The sequence below is a fragment of the Caloenas nicobarica genome, chromosome 1, assembly GCF_036013445.1.
Source record: "Caloenas nicobarica isolate bCalNic1 chromosome 1, bCalNic1.hap1, whole genome shotgun sequence".
Lineage (NCBI taxonomy): Eukaryota > Metazoa > Chordata > Aves > Columbiformes > Columbidae > Caloenas > Caloenas nicobarica.
In genome coordinates this window covers 14,833,501-14,849,620 of record NC_088245.1, presented here as the reverse complement: position 1 = coordinate 14,849,620, position 16,120 = coordinate 14,833,501, and the positions used below count along the sequence as shown (strand labels likewise).

General features: G+C 36.8%; 1 protein-coding gene across 5 annotated transcripts in view; it reads right to left on the bottom strand.

Moving 5' to 3' along the window:
- KMT2E (lysine methyltransferase 2E (inactive)) overlaps positions 1 to 16,120 on the bottom strand; it is a 63,309-nt gene that overhangs the window by 37,812 nt on the left and 9,377 nt on the right. For 4 of the 5 annotated variants that reach the window (XM_065658683.1, XM_065658680.1, XM_065658684.1 and 1 more), the window contains one exon: positions 7,512 to 7,696. In XM_065658683.1, coding sequence (XP_065514755.1) covers positions 7,512 to 7,582 — 71 coding nt within the window. In that variant the 5' untranslated portion in view covers positions 7,583 to 7,696. Of the gene's footprint in view, positions 1 to 7,511; positions 7,697 to 15,097; positions 15,138 to 16,120 lie in introns of all 5 variants that reach the window. The other variant, XM_065658681.1, reaches the window with a different exon arrangement.

Below are 16,120 nucleotides of genomic sequence, written 5' to 3'. Positions count from 1 at the left end.
ATGGGACAAAAACCAACTCTGACAAACATTTGCAGTTCATTACCCCATAAACCCCCCCAAAATTCTCATTTACTTTCTTACACAACTTCTGAACTTGAAAATAGTTTAACTGGAGTCTGTTGGAATGATCTTCCAGAAGCAGCTCAGAATATACCAGTTTCAAACCCATTATTAAAGACAAGCAAACAAAAACAAAAAAACCACCTAACAACAACAACAAACAACTCAGACAAAAGCTGGAAAAGCTGTGCCTTTCCAACCGATTTGCCTTTACCCATTTACCGACATAATGCATTTGTACAGTAATCATACACATTAATGTCATGCAGTCAATCCTTCTCACAATCTCGCCAACCAAAACGCCAATGAAGGAAGCACTGATTAGCCATTCATCGTGACTAGGCCAGAAATTAATTGATCTGTCTCCAGTTCAAGAGCATCTCAACCACTGGATTGTTTCTTCTGCTATTCTTCAACATTTATTGAAAGGGAAAAGCGGTAGCATCGTTACTCTCATCCATCCACTATGCATTCAATGCTCAACCTAGCTCTCGGTTGCTTCAGCACAGCACGTGTAAAAAAACCTCAGTTTTCAGAGCAGGAAGGTTTACTGATAGAGGACATGGGGGATTCAGGTACCATCCATCCTTGAGCAATGCCACAACTAATTTGAGAGAGTTTCCTTCATTAAAAAAAAAAAAAGAAAAAAAAATTACCATGACCCAAATACTAGCCACTTCAACATGGGAGCATTCAACAAAAGATATCAGAATGGAAGTGTCCTAAAAAGACAGGTAATGTCTATTTCATCAACTGCCTACAAAAATTAAAAAGGTATTCTAAATCTCTTGCAAAATATGAGGCAAGACAATACATCTTACTCCCTAAATCTACTTCTACCTACTCTAGCAATTTATAAACCACTTAAGAGAACCAAGTTTAATATTTAGAGGCATAACAATTGTGGGATGCAGAAGCATTTGGCTTCCAAAAACAAAATACAGCAAACAAATGCATTTATTCCCAATTATTTTAATACTCATAAACCAGATTCAGAGTACAGGGTTAAAAAGGAAAATGTACACTTTTACTTGAACAAGGAAAGCCAGAAAAAGAGTGGGAGAAAATCAGGTGAGACACAAAGGCAATTAAAAGTTTTAACATAAACACAAAATTAGAGCAGAATCAGCTTTCAGCAAAGCTTTTTTTAAATGCGTGTCCAGCAGTGCCACAGGTATTTCTTTACATTATAAAAGATGCTCACCAGAGCTTTGAATGTAACTGCTACTGTTCCATTTATCCATTAAATGCTACACTGGGGTGGGGAACAGTATGGAGAAGACTGAGAAATATGGGAAGGAGGTGGTGGAGCATTCACTGAAGCCAGAAGTTAATCATTGTAGGTTTCCCTTTACAGTCAATAGAAAAGGGATATTCATCCCATAAGCAGCACGGAATAAGCATCATTTCTCCACAGAGCTACAGACAACCTCTAAATCTGGCAAGCAGGTCTGACAACACTTTAATACGCCCTTCACCGAATTAGTTATTAGCCCTCTTCTGCCCACCATGTGCATGACCCTGACCTTAAACAGAAAACACAACTGCTATACTATCATTTGTCCAAAGGTCAAGACCTTCTTCTCAAACAGGCATCTCAGAATTTGAGAGTTTTGTGAAGGAATACCTCTCAGTAAAATATATAATTATACAGCTCAAAGCATGAATATCACTTAATTTAAAAATCAATTAAAAAAATATTATTTACTCAAGTAGCAGGGCTCAAAGTCACAAGGCACCCCCACTAATCTCACCACTGGCATCTTCATGGGCATCCCAAAAAGCAAGTTTTCAGTAAAAAAAGTGTAAGCATTCAGATCTGAAAGAACACTATGAGGCTTTCCTTGGTTGTATTTTTGAACATAAGAAAGTCCTGTAACAGACTGAGGCACTAAGCTTGTCAGTCTTCTATGCACACCACATTTTTCAACTTCACGTGAAACATCCACATCCTTACTGTCTAAATTAGGGAGATATTTATTGTATTTTTTCTAGTTTTCATCAAAATGAAAATGTGAGTATTACAATATGTATTTGAAGTTACCACGATAAACTGACCCTGACATTTTGCTGAAACATCATACAGATTTGTAAAGTGTGGTTAGTAATTGAAAACTGTGCTAGATATTCACATGGAATGAAATAAAAAGCACCATAAAAAGAGCTTCCTTGAAAACAGGAAACATCCTATTTTTGCAAATAAATAAGAAAACCGAAGACATCTGTATTTTAAAAAACCCCTCAAATGATTTTCATTCTGCAAGTGAAACAACTGTCATATTCTGGGTCATTTCCTACTGTTCATGTTTAAAAGTACAATACGAATTGAAACTATTCTGCATGTTGCCAGCAGATGGCATTAGTGAGAAATTAAATAAGCAACACGATATTAGATAGTTTACAGAAACTCAGTCCCTATGAGTTTATAGTCAGCCTATATTAAGGAAAAACACTATCAACCATTCTAAGAAACTGTCAATTCTTCTTCAAAAAGACCTGTCTCCTCCACTCCATTCCTTTTAAATACTGTCTTGTTTCTGACCATGTAATAATTTAGTCAAAAACTGCTCTCTCTTTTTTAATTAACACCCAAAATACAACCAGTCCTTAGAATTTGTGCCCATCAACCACTTCTATAAAGATATAAGTATTCAAATGGAAAACAGTATCTCACTAAAGCCAAAATTTTTCAAAGGCCGGTGGGTATCCAAGTTTCAGGCTATGAAAGCTTAGCTAAATAATACTTCCTGAAAACACTGGTCAGAACTCCAAATGAAACCTGCTTCCAAGCACATTTCCACAGCATCAATCTGTCATACACCAGTTTGATAGATCTAATTTTCAAGGAGGTCAGGTTTGTTTTCCCTTTGCACCAGCACACCTATGCAGTATCTAGCTGAAGGTCAGCTCAGATAAAGGAATGTATTTTGCATGAAAACCAATATTAGAATTCTGTTTCAAGACACTTAATCTAATGGGCTTCACTACCTAGACAACAAAGAACTGAGTTGCTAATTCTCTACCACAGAGTGGTTTCTGCCAGCTGACTGTCTCATAGCAGGCCCTACAGGTAAAGGCTGGCTTTATACCATCTGTAGCAAGCTTCCCATTGTCCTAAAATACTTAAAAAAAAAAAATCCCTGTTTCAATAACAGTAATGGGAGGGTAGGTTCTCATTTATTTAAGACTACAGCAATGTTCATAATCTTTTCTCCTGAATATTGAACTCAATGATCCATACGCTGTAGTTGTCAGACACTTTATACAGGTGTCTCTCTAAAGAACATACAGAGATATGAAAAACAGGAGAGCAGTACCATGAACAGTATTTCCTAATGTGTAGTTTATACCCATACTCTAAGCTGGACTAACACTCTCAAATCTGGAAGCCCATTTTGAACCTTCCAAAATGGCTGGCTCCACTTACTGTTACAAGGTCTTTAACAGTAAGAAGTCACACATATTCATTGTAAGCCTTTTACAAATAAAGGCAAAGTATGTATGTGTTCTGTCTACTATGGCACTATGAAGATCAATCCACCACTGCTGAGCTCACTCAGGTACAACTAACATAAGAAACAGGCTGCTTCACCCAATTTTTAAGATGTTCAAACCTTTTAATAAGAGTTATTCTCCATATAGCTATTTGCTACAATTATTAAAATAATACGCGAAACTATGTAATCACATAAGCTATCCACCTTTTTAATAGGCTTAGCCACTAGTTTGAAACATAATGAAAAATCTCTCAGTGCTAAGAGTGTACTAATCCAAGAGCTTTTCCAGGGCCTTCTCCTACATAATCAGAGGTCTGTCATTCCCCCATTCTTGTGTTTGCTCACGCTTCAGCAACTGCTGAAGAAATATCAGACCTGTCAGTCACAGGGAAGAAATTCCAACTCCTCCTTCTGGGGAAAAACCCAGAACTTGCACAAAGACCATCTATGATTGCTAGCAATACAATCTATGTCCAACATGTTACTCTCTGGAAGAAAATGTACAAAACCCGTGAAAATAACACAGACGGTGACAGAACAGGTTTACAACTGTACAAGCTGGTAGGTTACAGACACACCTTTGTGTCACACTTCTTTAGAGCGTGACATGGCTTTTAAATCAGCCTATCATGCAACTACACATTTTTCAGCAAAAGTATGGCAGAGATGACATGAATTAACCTAATTGGTAAGTCATTTAACATCTGAAGAAAAGCAGTTCCTAACTGGGTTGCCATGCCACACTATCAAGCAAATAACACAATGTGAACTCTATCTTGTTTATACTGACAACTATATTTATTTATTTTAATTTCAGTATGGCATGCTGCATCTGCAAGGAACGTCAGCAACCTCAGGAATCATGACCTTCTCTAAACATAAAAGAAAACCACAGGAAAACCTAATGAAAAGGGCTGTGAACGGAGTCATTCAAGTTAAAAAAAATTCTGCACCAAGGAAAGTAGTGTTCATGATAATTTAGAAAATTTAATGTGACAAAAACGTGCAAATTCTTAGTTTTCTTCCAATAAGTGGCACAAAGTTGTAACAGCCTCATATACCACTGAAAGCACAGAAGAGATACATCCCTTTTAAAAGCTGTTCAACAGTTCTGCTCACAGTGCATGACATTTCTTTCGAAACTGGAAGTCATTTGCTTCTTAAACAGTGTAATATTACTTATACACAGTTTTGAAAGTGTGTGCTAAGCTACCTAAATTCACAGAAACATAAAATAGTTTGGGTTGGAAGGTCATCTAGTCCAACCCCACTGCAATGAGCAGGGATATCTTCAACTAGATCAGGTTGCTCAGAGCCCCGTCCAGCCTGGCCCTGAATGTCTCCAGGGATGGGGCATCTACCACCTCTCTGGGGAACCTGGGCCAGTGTTTCAGCACCCTCATCATAACAAATGTCTTCCTTATATCTAACCTGAATCTCCCCTCTTCTAGTTTAAAAACACTACCCCTTGTCCTATCACAACAAGCCCCACTAAAAAGTCTGTCCCCATCCTTCTTAAAAGCCTCTTAAGTACTGAAAGGCTGTGATAAGGTCTCCCTGGAACCTCCTCTTCCCTATGCTGAACAACCCCAACTCTCTCAGCCTGTCCTCACAATAGAGGTGTTCCAGCGCTCTGATCATTTTGGTGGCCTCTTCTGGACCTGCTCCAACATGTCCATGTCCTGTGTTGAGGGCTTCAGAGCCGAACACAGTACTCCAGGTGGGGCCTCAGGAGAGCAGAGGGGGAGAATCACCTCCCTTGACCTGCTGGCCAGGCTTCTTTTGATGCAGCCCAGGATACGATTGCCTTTCTGGGTTGTGAGTGCAACTGTGTGCAAGTCACATCCAGCTTTTCATCCACCAGTACCTCCAAGTCCTTCTCCACAAGGCTGCTCTCAATTCCTTCATCCCCCAACCTGTTCTGATATTGGGAGTTGCCCCAACCCAGGTGCAGAACCTTGCACTTGGCCTTGCTGAACCTCACGAAGTTCACACAGGCCCACTTCTCAAGCCTGTTCAGGTCCCTCAGGCACATCATCTGCAAACTTGCTGAGGGTGCACTCGATCCCACTGTCTCTATCACCGATGAAGCTAATAAGCAGTACTGGTTCCAATATGGACCTCTGAGGTACACGGTGGGAGGGACTTTGCTCCCTTCGTTTCCATCTTTTGGTGGAGGAGCAAAAACACTTGAGATATGTGGGAAGAGAGGTTGACAGTAAAGACCGAGGCAGAAAAATTATTGAGTACCTCAACCTCCTCCTTGTTCGCTGCTACTGGTTTGCCAGTCTTGCTAATCAGGGGGAATATATTTTCTTTGACCTTCATCTTCTGGCTGACATACCTGCAAAAGCCCTTCTTATAACTCTTTATGTCCCTTGCCAAATTCAGCTCCAGCTGCACCTTGGTCTTCCTGACCTCATCTCTACACAACGGGGCAGCATCCTTATACTCTTCCCAGGATACCTGTCCCTGCTGCCACTGCCCATGCCTTTCCTTCTTGCCCTTTAGTTTGACCAGCAGGTCTTGACTCAGCCATGCCAGCCTCTTGCCTGCATTAAATTCCTGTTAGTAACTCAATGTACCTGTTAAATGAAGGACTATATGAAGTTTATTTTCAATTTATGAAAGATTCCAAGCATGTATACGAAGTCAGTCTAATCCATTGTTTCAACATCTAACAAGCAAATGTATTTTTGTGGTAACCAAACATAATGAAAGTTCAATACTACTACAGAAAGGCACAGAGGAAGGCAAGGAGTAACAGCATGTGAATTCGTAAAAAAAAAAAAACCACCACACAAAAAACACCACACACTACAAACAAAAAACCAAACAAAAAAACCAAGACCAAAACCAACTGAATTTAATACAAATGATGAATTCAAATTTTTTTGTTAGATCTAAGAAAGGAACTGGGTTTTTTCCCCTATGTATACGCAAAGAAGTATACAAGATCACTGTAGCTTACACAAACTCTCTTGAACCTTAACACCACGTTTTGATGTCCAACTCTTCCCCAAAACCTCACCTATCACATACTCTGCTACTGTAAAAGCAAGAGAGGAAAAAAAATCCAGATACTATTCTGAAACATAGAGAGCTCAACAGGTTGTGTACCTACGTATACTGGTAGAAGTTCTAACATCACTTGGTCTTTTACCTCTCAAAAGAAACAAGGTGTCCAAAACGCTATTTCTCCTCTTAAAACATTCACCAGCCAGGTCGATATTACACATGGAAAGATGTTTGGCAGGAAAAATCTCTAAACTCCTGCCTATTGATATTCTACCACAAATCCACCAAAAAAACCCTAAACAATCCCTCTCCACAAAAGAAACAAAAACCCCCAAAACAACCCCCCCCAACAAACAACAAAGGAAACCCCTACAAACCCCAGAAATTCACTTTGCTTATTCCATGCAAAGGAAGAGTTTCTTGAATTCAGGATTTTGTTGGCACTTTGTAACCCCTTATACACAGTTATCCACAGTTACTAACTGAAATGAGTGATTAACAAGTTAATTTCTACTATCTTTTCAATATATAATGACTCTGTGAAGACATGGTATTAGACAATTACGGTAGGCCTTCAGACTTCAAAAATAAAGGCACCCTTTTCTAATTACTACCATTTTCTTGCAATTTTCCACATCAAATGAATTTACCTTTCTAACATGCGAAATTAAAATTTTTTTTTACATATAGTTAAAAGGACATTGAAATGGGAAAATATTTTTAGTATGAAAAGCAAACCAGTTTAGCTTCTCTCCTTTGGTCTCCCTGAAGAGGAAGAAACTGACTTAACAATAAAGTGACAGTTATTAATTTATGCAATTAAAGATTCAATAAAACTAAGGAAAGTCAGCTGTATTCAAAAAATACCCACTAGAGAAGAAATAAAAATAATTTTTAAAAGTATCTAAAACTTACAAATCATGTTCACATACTTACTCTGAGCCTGCAGCCATTTCCAAATAAGAAGTATCTGCTGTGTCAACCCCCAATGGGATCACTATGCTCATGACGTTCGTTTCTGATAAATTCGATTACTACGGAGTCCTATGCATTGGTATCCAAAACACTGGGGCATGCCAGCCACAGTGCTCATTGCAAACATCTAAGTGCATCCACAAACCCTGTTAAAAAAAACAATAAAAGCAGAAGACTGAGCCAGTTAATTTTAAAACCACACAGTTTAACATCATGTACTTAACAAAAAAAACCAAAAATCACTTATCTGTCACAATGAATTTCACATTAGTTTTATTTTACACAAGCAAAAGGAAAATAAAACAATCTTCTTTAAAAGCTATGAACTTCAAATACACTTAAGAGTGTGATGATCTTAAGGCCTGAACTTAAAAACATTACAAACTGACAAAGATATTATCATTTAAACCGGTGATTAAAAACAACAACAAACCATTCAGCAAGGTGATAAAGGACTCACTTTATGGCAGACTTACTGAATATCATGTACATTTGCTTACTGCCCTATGTTGTCAGAGCCCAGTTGCTGTAACTTTCAACAGAAACCTGGTTACAGAATTTTTCAAGTATTTCTTATAAAGCATTGTTCACTTTCATTTTGCACTTTAAAAAAAACTTTCAATGTCCACCATACAAACTAATGATGTCAAAAGAAACAATATTGTAACTTCCATTCTGTATTTTTTAAACCAAAATAATTCTAATGAGTCACAATAATTACATGAAACAATTTCCATTCATTTTAATAGATCACCATCAGAAGATACTGTAACCATTTAGGGGCATTTTTAGAAGTGTGGGGTTTGTTGGTTGGTTTTTTGTGTGCGCGCTTTTGTTTTTGGTTTGTTTTGTGGTTTTGTTTTTTTTAAAGTAGCAAACTAAAAAGAATCAGTAGTAGTTTTCAACTGCAGAGCAAAGCTACAATCTGCTTGACTTGCACAAGTCAATACAACAATACCACCTATACGCCAGTTATTACCAGTCTCCCACTCCTCTTAGCGAGTAGCGCAGAACATCCAACTAAATAAACGAGAGATGTCCATAGCACCTCAGCTGTCTCCATTCACAGATTTGTAAACTAATGCATTTTTATAGCTTAATACAGACAAGGTTTTCCACAAGTGACTAGGTAATTGAAGCAAAATACCCCCATCTTCAATACCTGCATAATGAATAATTGCAAACACCTTCCAAAATGTCAAAATAGTAAGAACAAAGACCACTTCGCAATGAAGCATACAGAGTGCCTTAATAAATACACTCCTCTCATCTGACAAAGTGTAGTATCTTAGTTGAAGTCTAGAAAAGCCCAACAGTTTTAAGATCAACACATTTTAACACATTCATCCTTGCCAAACACCACCAGACTGCCAAGAAAAAACTAATAAGCCTCCAGTGAAAAATAGTATACTAATAAAAAGGACTTCAGAAAAGCACTGTGGACTTAAATCTGAATTTGTTCCTTTTATCAATAAAGTCGGCAACCTCAGGATGATGGAAGTGGCATCTAGAAGGCACCTCTAAGGTATGAACTGGCACCAAGCCTTCATCTAACTTCTTAAATTTTATCTCACTACTGAAGTCTGGCAATTAATGTCAAACATCTTGCCATGCTCTTAAGTGCCTAAACCATCTACAGTTCCTTCTCCCACTAGACAGAAGAAGTTGTGTTTTGGTCCCATTGCATGAGCCACCAAATACAACGAACTGGAAACCAATCAAGCCAACTAGTCATTGGGGTATCTTGCTTTCCTTGTGTAAATGCTCAGTATTTTCTTATCAAATATCACAAATGTCAAACTATATAACTAGCTATGCACAAAAATAAAGAAAAACATACTATTTTCGAGAAACAGCAGCAAGAAAAACCTCTTAAACCAAAAGCAGGAATAGAATATTTTTAGTAGCAGGTATAAAAGAAACCCCAAGCCCTTCTTACATTTAAGGTAAGCACTTATTCTGCCGACATATAGTTTAATCATAGGGTAGAACCTTGAATGGCCTCATCTACAACTTACAGAAAAATTCAGGTTACCATTTAGTTCTTTTCTTCTGAAAAAGTAACAAAAAATATTAATTCCTACTCAATACTTGAAACCATCAACTTTTTTAGTCCAGGTAAATCGGTTATCATAGGTTAAGCATTATTTCATTATACCAACTGCAGCTTCACCTATGCTAAAAAATCATTACCATAATAGGGATTTTATTATACGCTTGTAATTAGATAGCTCTAAAAAAGTTTTACTGTGTTTCAAACAAGGAATAAAAGATGTATCGGAGACTGCTGCCTAGGATCAAGATCTTCACTTAGACAGATATTTCTCACACTTAAAATTGCTTTTGGTAGTAGTGTGGATTTTCTTAATTTTCTTTAAATACTTCTCACCAGGTAGAGTAACAAGAGGAAATCAATACACAAAGACAAAAATGCCTGGGAGACAGACGGAAGTGAAAAACCTGCCTTAGCTGCATCATGGGCTATGACATCTGCAAGTTTACATAGAACAACTGAGGCTGCCCCATCATCATATATTCAAGAGACTTTCACTTTCAACATGGAAAGAAGAGATGTGGTTACCAAATCTGAGAATCCAGTGAAATTTGGGTTGTTGGGGGGCTTGTTTGTGTTTTGGTTTTTGGTGTGGTTTTTTTTGTTGTTGTTGTCGTTTGTTTTTAAGTAATGCAGAAAAACGGACCAATTAATGTTCTTAAAGCTACGTACAGATTGAAAATTAATTGTTAATGCATGGTCCAATTAACACCATGAACTCTGACGAAGCAAATACATCACCACTCTTCTAAGAAAATAAAAAAAAGGGGGGGGGACACACACAGATCCAAGAAAAAGTTCTTACCTTAGGGCACACTATTGAAATATATCTTTAAGCCTTAGTCAGAATTCACTCAAATTCTAGAAGACCAATCTACACTGAATAAAATCAGAGACTTGAGCTTTTTTTTTTTTGCCAAACAGCACTGAACAGAATTTGCTCCATCCAAAAAGATGCAGAACATGATTGTAATACCATAATATTTCATTAATTTTTACCACCTTAACATTTCAGGTCTTCACCACACACACAAAACCCTCAGATGCTTTTGCTCTGCCTGTCGTTAAGTATGGAAGAATGAAGGCAGTCACCAACTCACAATACCTACACAGACAAGTTAATTCAAACAAACGTAGCTCATTATTTATGACTAGCCATTCTCAATGAATTCCTGCTACAGGGCAGGGGGAGACCCAGGATAAACTCATTACACTATGCTCACTTACTACAGAACTGTGACCTTATAAGCCCTCCAATGATGAACACTACAGTGATGTCAGATTTGGCATGAAGGAAAATAATTAGTTTCCATCATGTCAGAACCAGAAGTATTGTCACGACACACTAAAATACTCCCAGTATTTTTATTGGATTATACTAAAAAATTGCAAAGATCAGAAGAGAAAATAATGTGACCACTGGGGATGTTTCTTCCTTATCCATCTTAAAAGTGATTGCTTATCCTTTGAAGCTTGATATGTTAATGAGTCATAAAATACTATCTGCTATCATAATATGGTACTTTCCAATTTCTGCAAGCAGCCATCTTTTTCAAGTCATTATTCTGTCAGAATTCTGACAATCTGTCAGAGACAATTCTAAGAAACTGTTTTCATAGGTGCATTTCACTTAAATAATTGCCCAGGAAGAATGGAAAAAATGATGCTAGAGAAGAAGTGTTCCTACAATCCAAGCAGATTATACACTATTTACTATTTAAGAAAACCTTTCTTCAAGCAGTACATGAATTTGAAAGTTAGAAAGACCACACTAGTTTGTCCGGTTAATTTCAGAGTCATATAGTTAAAAAGCAGGATACAAAACCTGCTGGTTCAAAGTTCACTGATCAGCTCCTTATTGGGCAAAGTAGCTGACCTACCACATCTTCATCTCAACAGAGGAGCACCTTCAATTTTGCCAGGGCCCACTCTATTCTTTCAGTGATTATACACTGCAAGCTTTTAAAGAATTTTGACAATTTCTTAGAGTCATCAGATTTTCTTCATTATCACCCTACCAGCACAGCTTTATTATATGAAAACACATTCCTTATTTTAAGAATCTTTGCTTTTACTTAATTGCAGTTAAAAAGTTTTTCTTGCCCTAATAATATAATTTTCATCTTAAACAAGACACTTTTTGTTCAGTCTGGTTAAAGCATTTATCTTGTGCAAGATCAACCTCCTGCAAGGAGCTTATTACGCTTGATCATTCAATCCCATTGGTTTACACTTTCTCGAGTAGCTCTTTTTCTCTCTAGAGAATATACAGGAGCTTTTTTGACTTAATATCTGAAGCCTCACCATACTTCTCAGGATCCACTTCACTTATGACACCAGAACCACTACTTTTTTTTAATTAATTGTGTTGTAATAAGAGAAGTACAAGAGCACAACACATTCCAAAATATTAATCTGCATGGCTTTGTACAAAGAACATCATTTATGCATTAAACAACAGAAAATAAGTTACATATTATCCCTGAGGTATTCCACTTACACAACATTATTCTGTGGTCTAACAAAGACCACATGTTTCCTTTCTACCATGTCCTTCTAAGATCAATTGTGTGACAGCAGAAGAAAAAACTTAACTTTTCACTGGTACACAGAGGAGGTAAAAAACCAAACACACACCAAAAAAAACAACAAACAAAACCACACACACAAAACCCAAACAAATCACAAAACAACACACAAAAAACAGAAGGCTCAACTCTTGACTCAGAAAGTAAATGGGTAATCTCCTCAAATTAAATCAGTATTTTTGAATCTAATCCTACAGGGTCCAAACTTTCAAAATGAAATCCAGTTGCTATGATCAGATGTTAGCAGAAAGGATCTCCAGGCCTATTTTATCAGTATGTCTTTTTTCCCTCCTTCCACTTGCTTCTTATAGGACAATCAAAAGCATACAAAACAGTTGCAGGAAACAAGCAGATGATAGATCACCTAGACAGAAAGTACACTTGAAAAATAAGAACTTGAAGTCTAGCCAAACTGTCCAGATGACTCCAACAAGGTTTCATAATCCCAGCTATCAATCATTCTCTAAGTGTCAAGAGTTCAGGCAAATTTTTCCATGGCATTTTCCATGTAAGTGAGGTTTTTTGTTTGTTTTTACTTGCATTTTCTTTTATATTCAGAAACTGAGTTCCCAGTCCTTATATTCAAACAGAAAGTAGTAATACAAATCTGATCACAGAACTCTGACTTACCCTTATTTTTATTAATAATCAAGTATATTTTTCAAACCAGAAGAAACAAAACAGTACTTGCTGTACTGGGAAAGGTACAACTCGCATGGTTATCTGCTACATTGCTAGCTCACCTCTGCAAGACATATAGCCTTTTTTAAGAAGAGAGAGGGAAGAAGAACCAGTACTAAAAAGCCTGCTAGAACCTATATAACTGGGTGCACAGATGAAAAACTTTTCATAAAAATCAAAGAGTAACAAATCAATACATCAATATAATATAAATACTTATTACAACAAGGTGAGGTTTTTTCATTTGTTTGTGGGTTTTTTTGCTGGTTTTGTTTGTTTAACCCACATTTAGCCCTAATGCTACAAAAAACCAAAGAGAAAAAAAATTTAATGAAATCTGATTTTACTATTCTTCTTAGTACATCTGTCAGCTTTTTTAAACACACAGTGTCATTATTCGTTGTCTCTCCTTCCCCATAAATCAATTTCCAGATTCTCTTGTCATGTGATAGATGCTAAAGACAAAAAGCATTTAAAAGTCATGGAGAAAATCCACTATAAAAGTTAGGAATAGAATTCAAAGATGGATGCAATAATTTTAGTAAGTTGATCACTAAATCAGTTCAAGTTTCTTACATAACTAAGCATTACAAAAATTATGAGTCTTTTTGTTCCTGTTTTTATGACTTTAATATAAACCTGAAGTTCCTCAATATTTTTTCTGGCAATTGCCTCTCTCAGTCACCACCCATCTTCAATTTCAAGACAAAAAGAAAAGGGAAAAAAAAAAAAAAGTTGTTACATAGTTCACATGTTTCAAGACTTGGGGATTTCACCACCTCTGCTTTTGCAGAAAGAATTACCACACTTCTCTCCCTAAATGCAGAGACTAAAAAAAAAAAAACAAACAAAACCCACAACACTAATTATAATTAGATTAGCCTATAACTAGGGTATTTTTGAGAGGAAAGCGTGCTGGTCTAAGATAAATAATTATTTAGATTTCATACTAATGCATGCGACTTTAAAGTCCTTGACTAATGTCACTACAGAAAAATTAATATTCTAACCAAATTATCATCTCTATACTGCGTCTGCTCTGCATCTTCACAAGGTCTCTATACAAAATATACCTAACTAGAGGGGGGAAAAAAAAATCAAAACCTTCTAACCTATCCACATACACCAACTGTCTTTCCTTAAAGGCAAAATGATATAACTTTAACTACATATTACAAAATATGTAAAAAGTAAAAGTGATAAATTACCCATATTTAGTAAACTGAGTAACTGAAACTTTTGAGAGTAACTATCACTCCTGAACATCTGACAATTTACAGCATGTGTTTCCCAGCCTATGGAGAAATGGGCAGCTCACCCCATGCTTAAGCCAAGCTCACTTCCCCTGAGCACAAGTACAGAAGAAACTCTCTTGTGCTAAACTAAGAGTACTGGTAAAACGACTGCCTCACGCTCTTTGACTACAGGCAAAAATTTAGTAACAATTTCCTGAAGGAGTATTTAAGGATCAGAATACACACAGTAAACAGAAAGATTCATTTTTAAGTGACATTTACAAATCTAAGGGAATCAACTTGAAACTTGCTGGAACAAACAGATGAAATTGCTGAAACAAAGTGATCTGTACAGTCTATCTTCTACTCGTGCACAGACCAAGGAAGAAGAGGAGGGGTAGAGAACAGTTACCAGATTTACAGGTTTAAAAAAAAAAAAAAAAAAAAAAAAAATCACTCAGATGTAAAATATACAAACTAGTTGCATGACAGTCTTGAGTCAAGCAAGACCTTTCAGTTCAACCAGCACAAGATGCTAATCCCATTGTAACTTCAAAGTCAACTTGAACGTAAAAGATGTCTACCTGTACTCATTCAGCACTAAACCACACCAAAACTCCACCTTCTATTTGCTCCCAGTAGAAAATTCATGCTACTGCGGGTCCGGGTTGTCTCCAGAGTCACACAGGATCACTCTGAAACTAACTACAGCTTCCCACCTCAACAGGGTCTGTCAGGCAAGATACAAAGGTTTTCAAGATCATACTACTGCTTTCAGACCTCTGCTGATTCTGGTATTAGTTGTTCACATAAATCATCTCGGGCAACAGAGACAGATGACCAAAATGTAATATTCTCTTTGATTTTTGCTACACCAAGAAAAATATTCTACCAGGTGTGCTGGTACTTTCCTTCCCCTTAAAGGGGAGGTGGATACAAACAGATTTGAAGTGCTGGTATTCAATGCAGCACACAGCGACAGTTACGTACCTTGTAATTGAGAGACAACAAATCAAGCCTACTGCATGCACTAGAAAAATGAGAAAAACAGAATTTTGAGGACAAATACTTGAAAAAATCTTCTATGTATAAGTTGCCTTTTATCGAGCATGCAATCTAAATATTTTCCTCTTCCCTCCCCCTGATTACATCATATGTGTATAAACATTTTGCAATCATTAGCAAAAGCAATTCTTGTCATGCCTTCCTTCAGACCTACAGGACAACAATTTTAACCTGTGGTCATGGGAACCACCCTTTCTACAAAGAAATTCAAAAGAATGTACCTAAGAAAAGTTGATACTCCTATGCCCTAGCACAATCTACACAGGATAAATTTCTAAGTAAAAAAGCCCTGTCAATACAGTGTGCTGTAGTCCACAAATCCAGCATAAAAACTAGTGTCCTACACTCTCACAGAGCCAGCAAACTGAGCTTTCCCACTTGGCATCCCTGCCTGTAAGCTTTTTTTTTTTCCTTTCCTTTTTTTAAAAAAACCCATTTATTTAAAAAAATAAATTCAGGGAGCTGTGGGGGTTGGTTGGGGGTTTTTTTTGGTGGTGGTTTTTTGTTTGGGTTTTTTTTTTTGTTTTTTTTTTAATTGAGAGACAGAAGAAAACATTTAAAGACTTTACTGAAAAAAATGTTTTGCTAAACTTCTGCTTTCTACTACTGCTCTGAGCACTTGCTCTTCTCTATACAATAGTTAGGTTATTTGGAAAACTAGTGATAGAAACTCACCATTTTGATGGTATACTCTAGATAACCTTCAAATAGCAAAGATGGGTGAGCATGTGTGTGTATATACATATGTATTTATACAGAAAGTAATCTGGAAAAAATATATGCAGCATATATGTAGGTAACATAAATACATATAAAGAAATCTTTCAACTTATTTATTGCTGGCTGTTTCTAAGGAGATAACACGTCTTTAAGCAGACCTAGGAGCAGAATATACAACTAAATGACTAATCTTACCCACAAGGAAGTTCTTGCTCTGTTTCCCCCAAC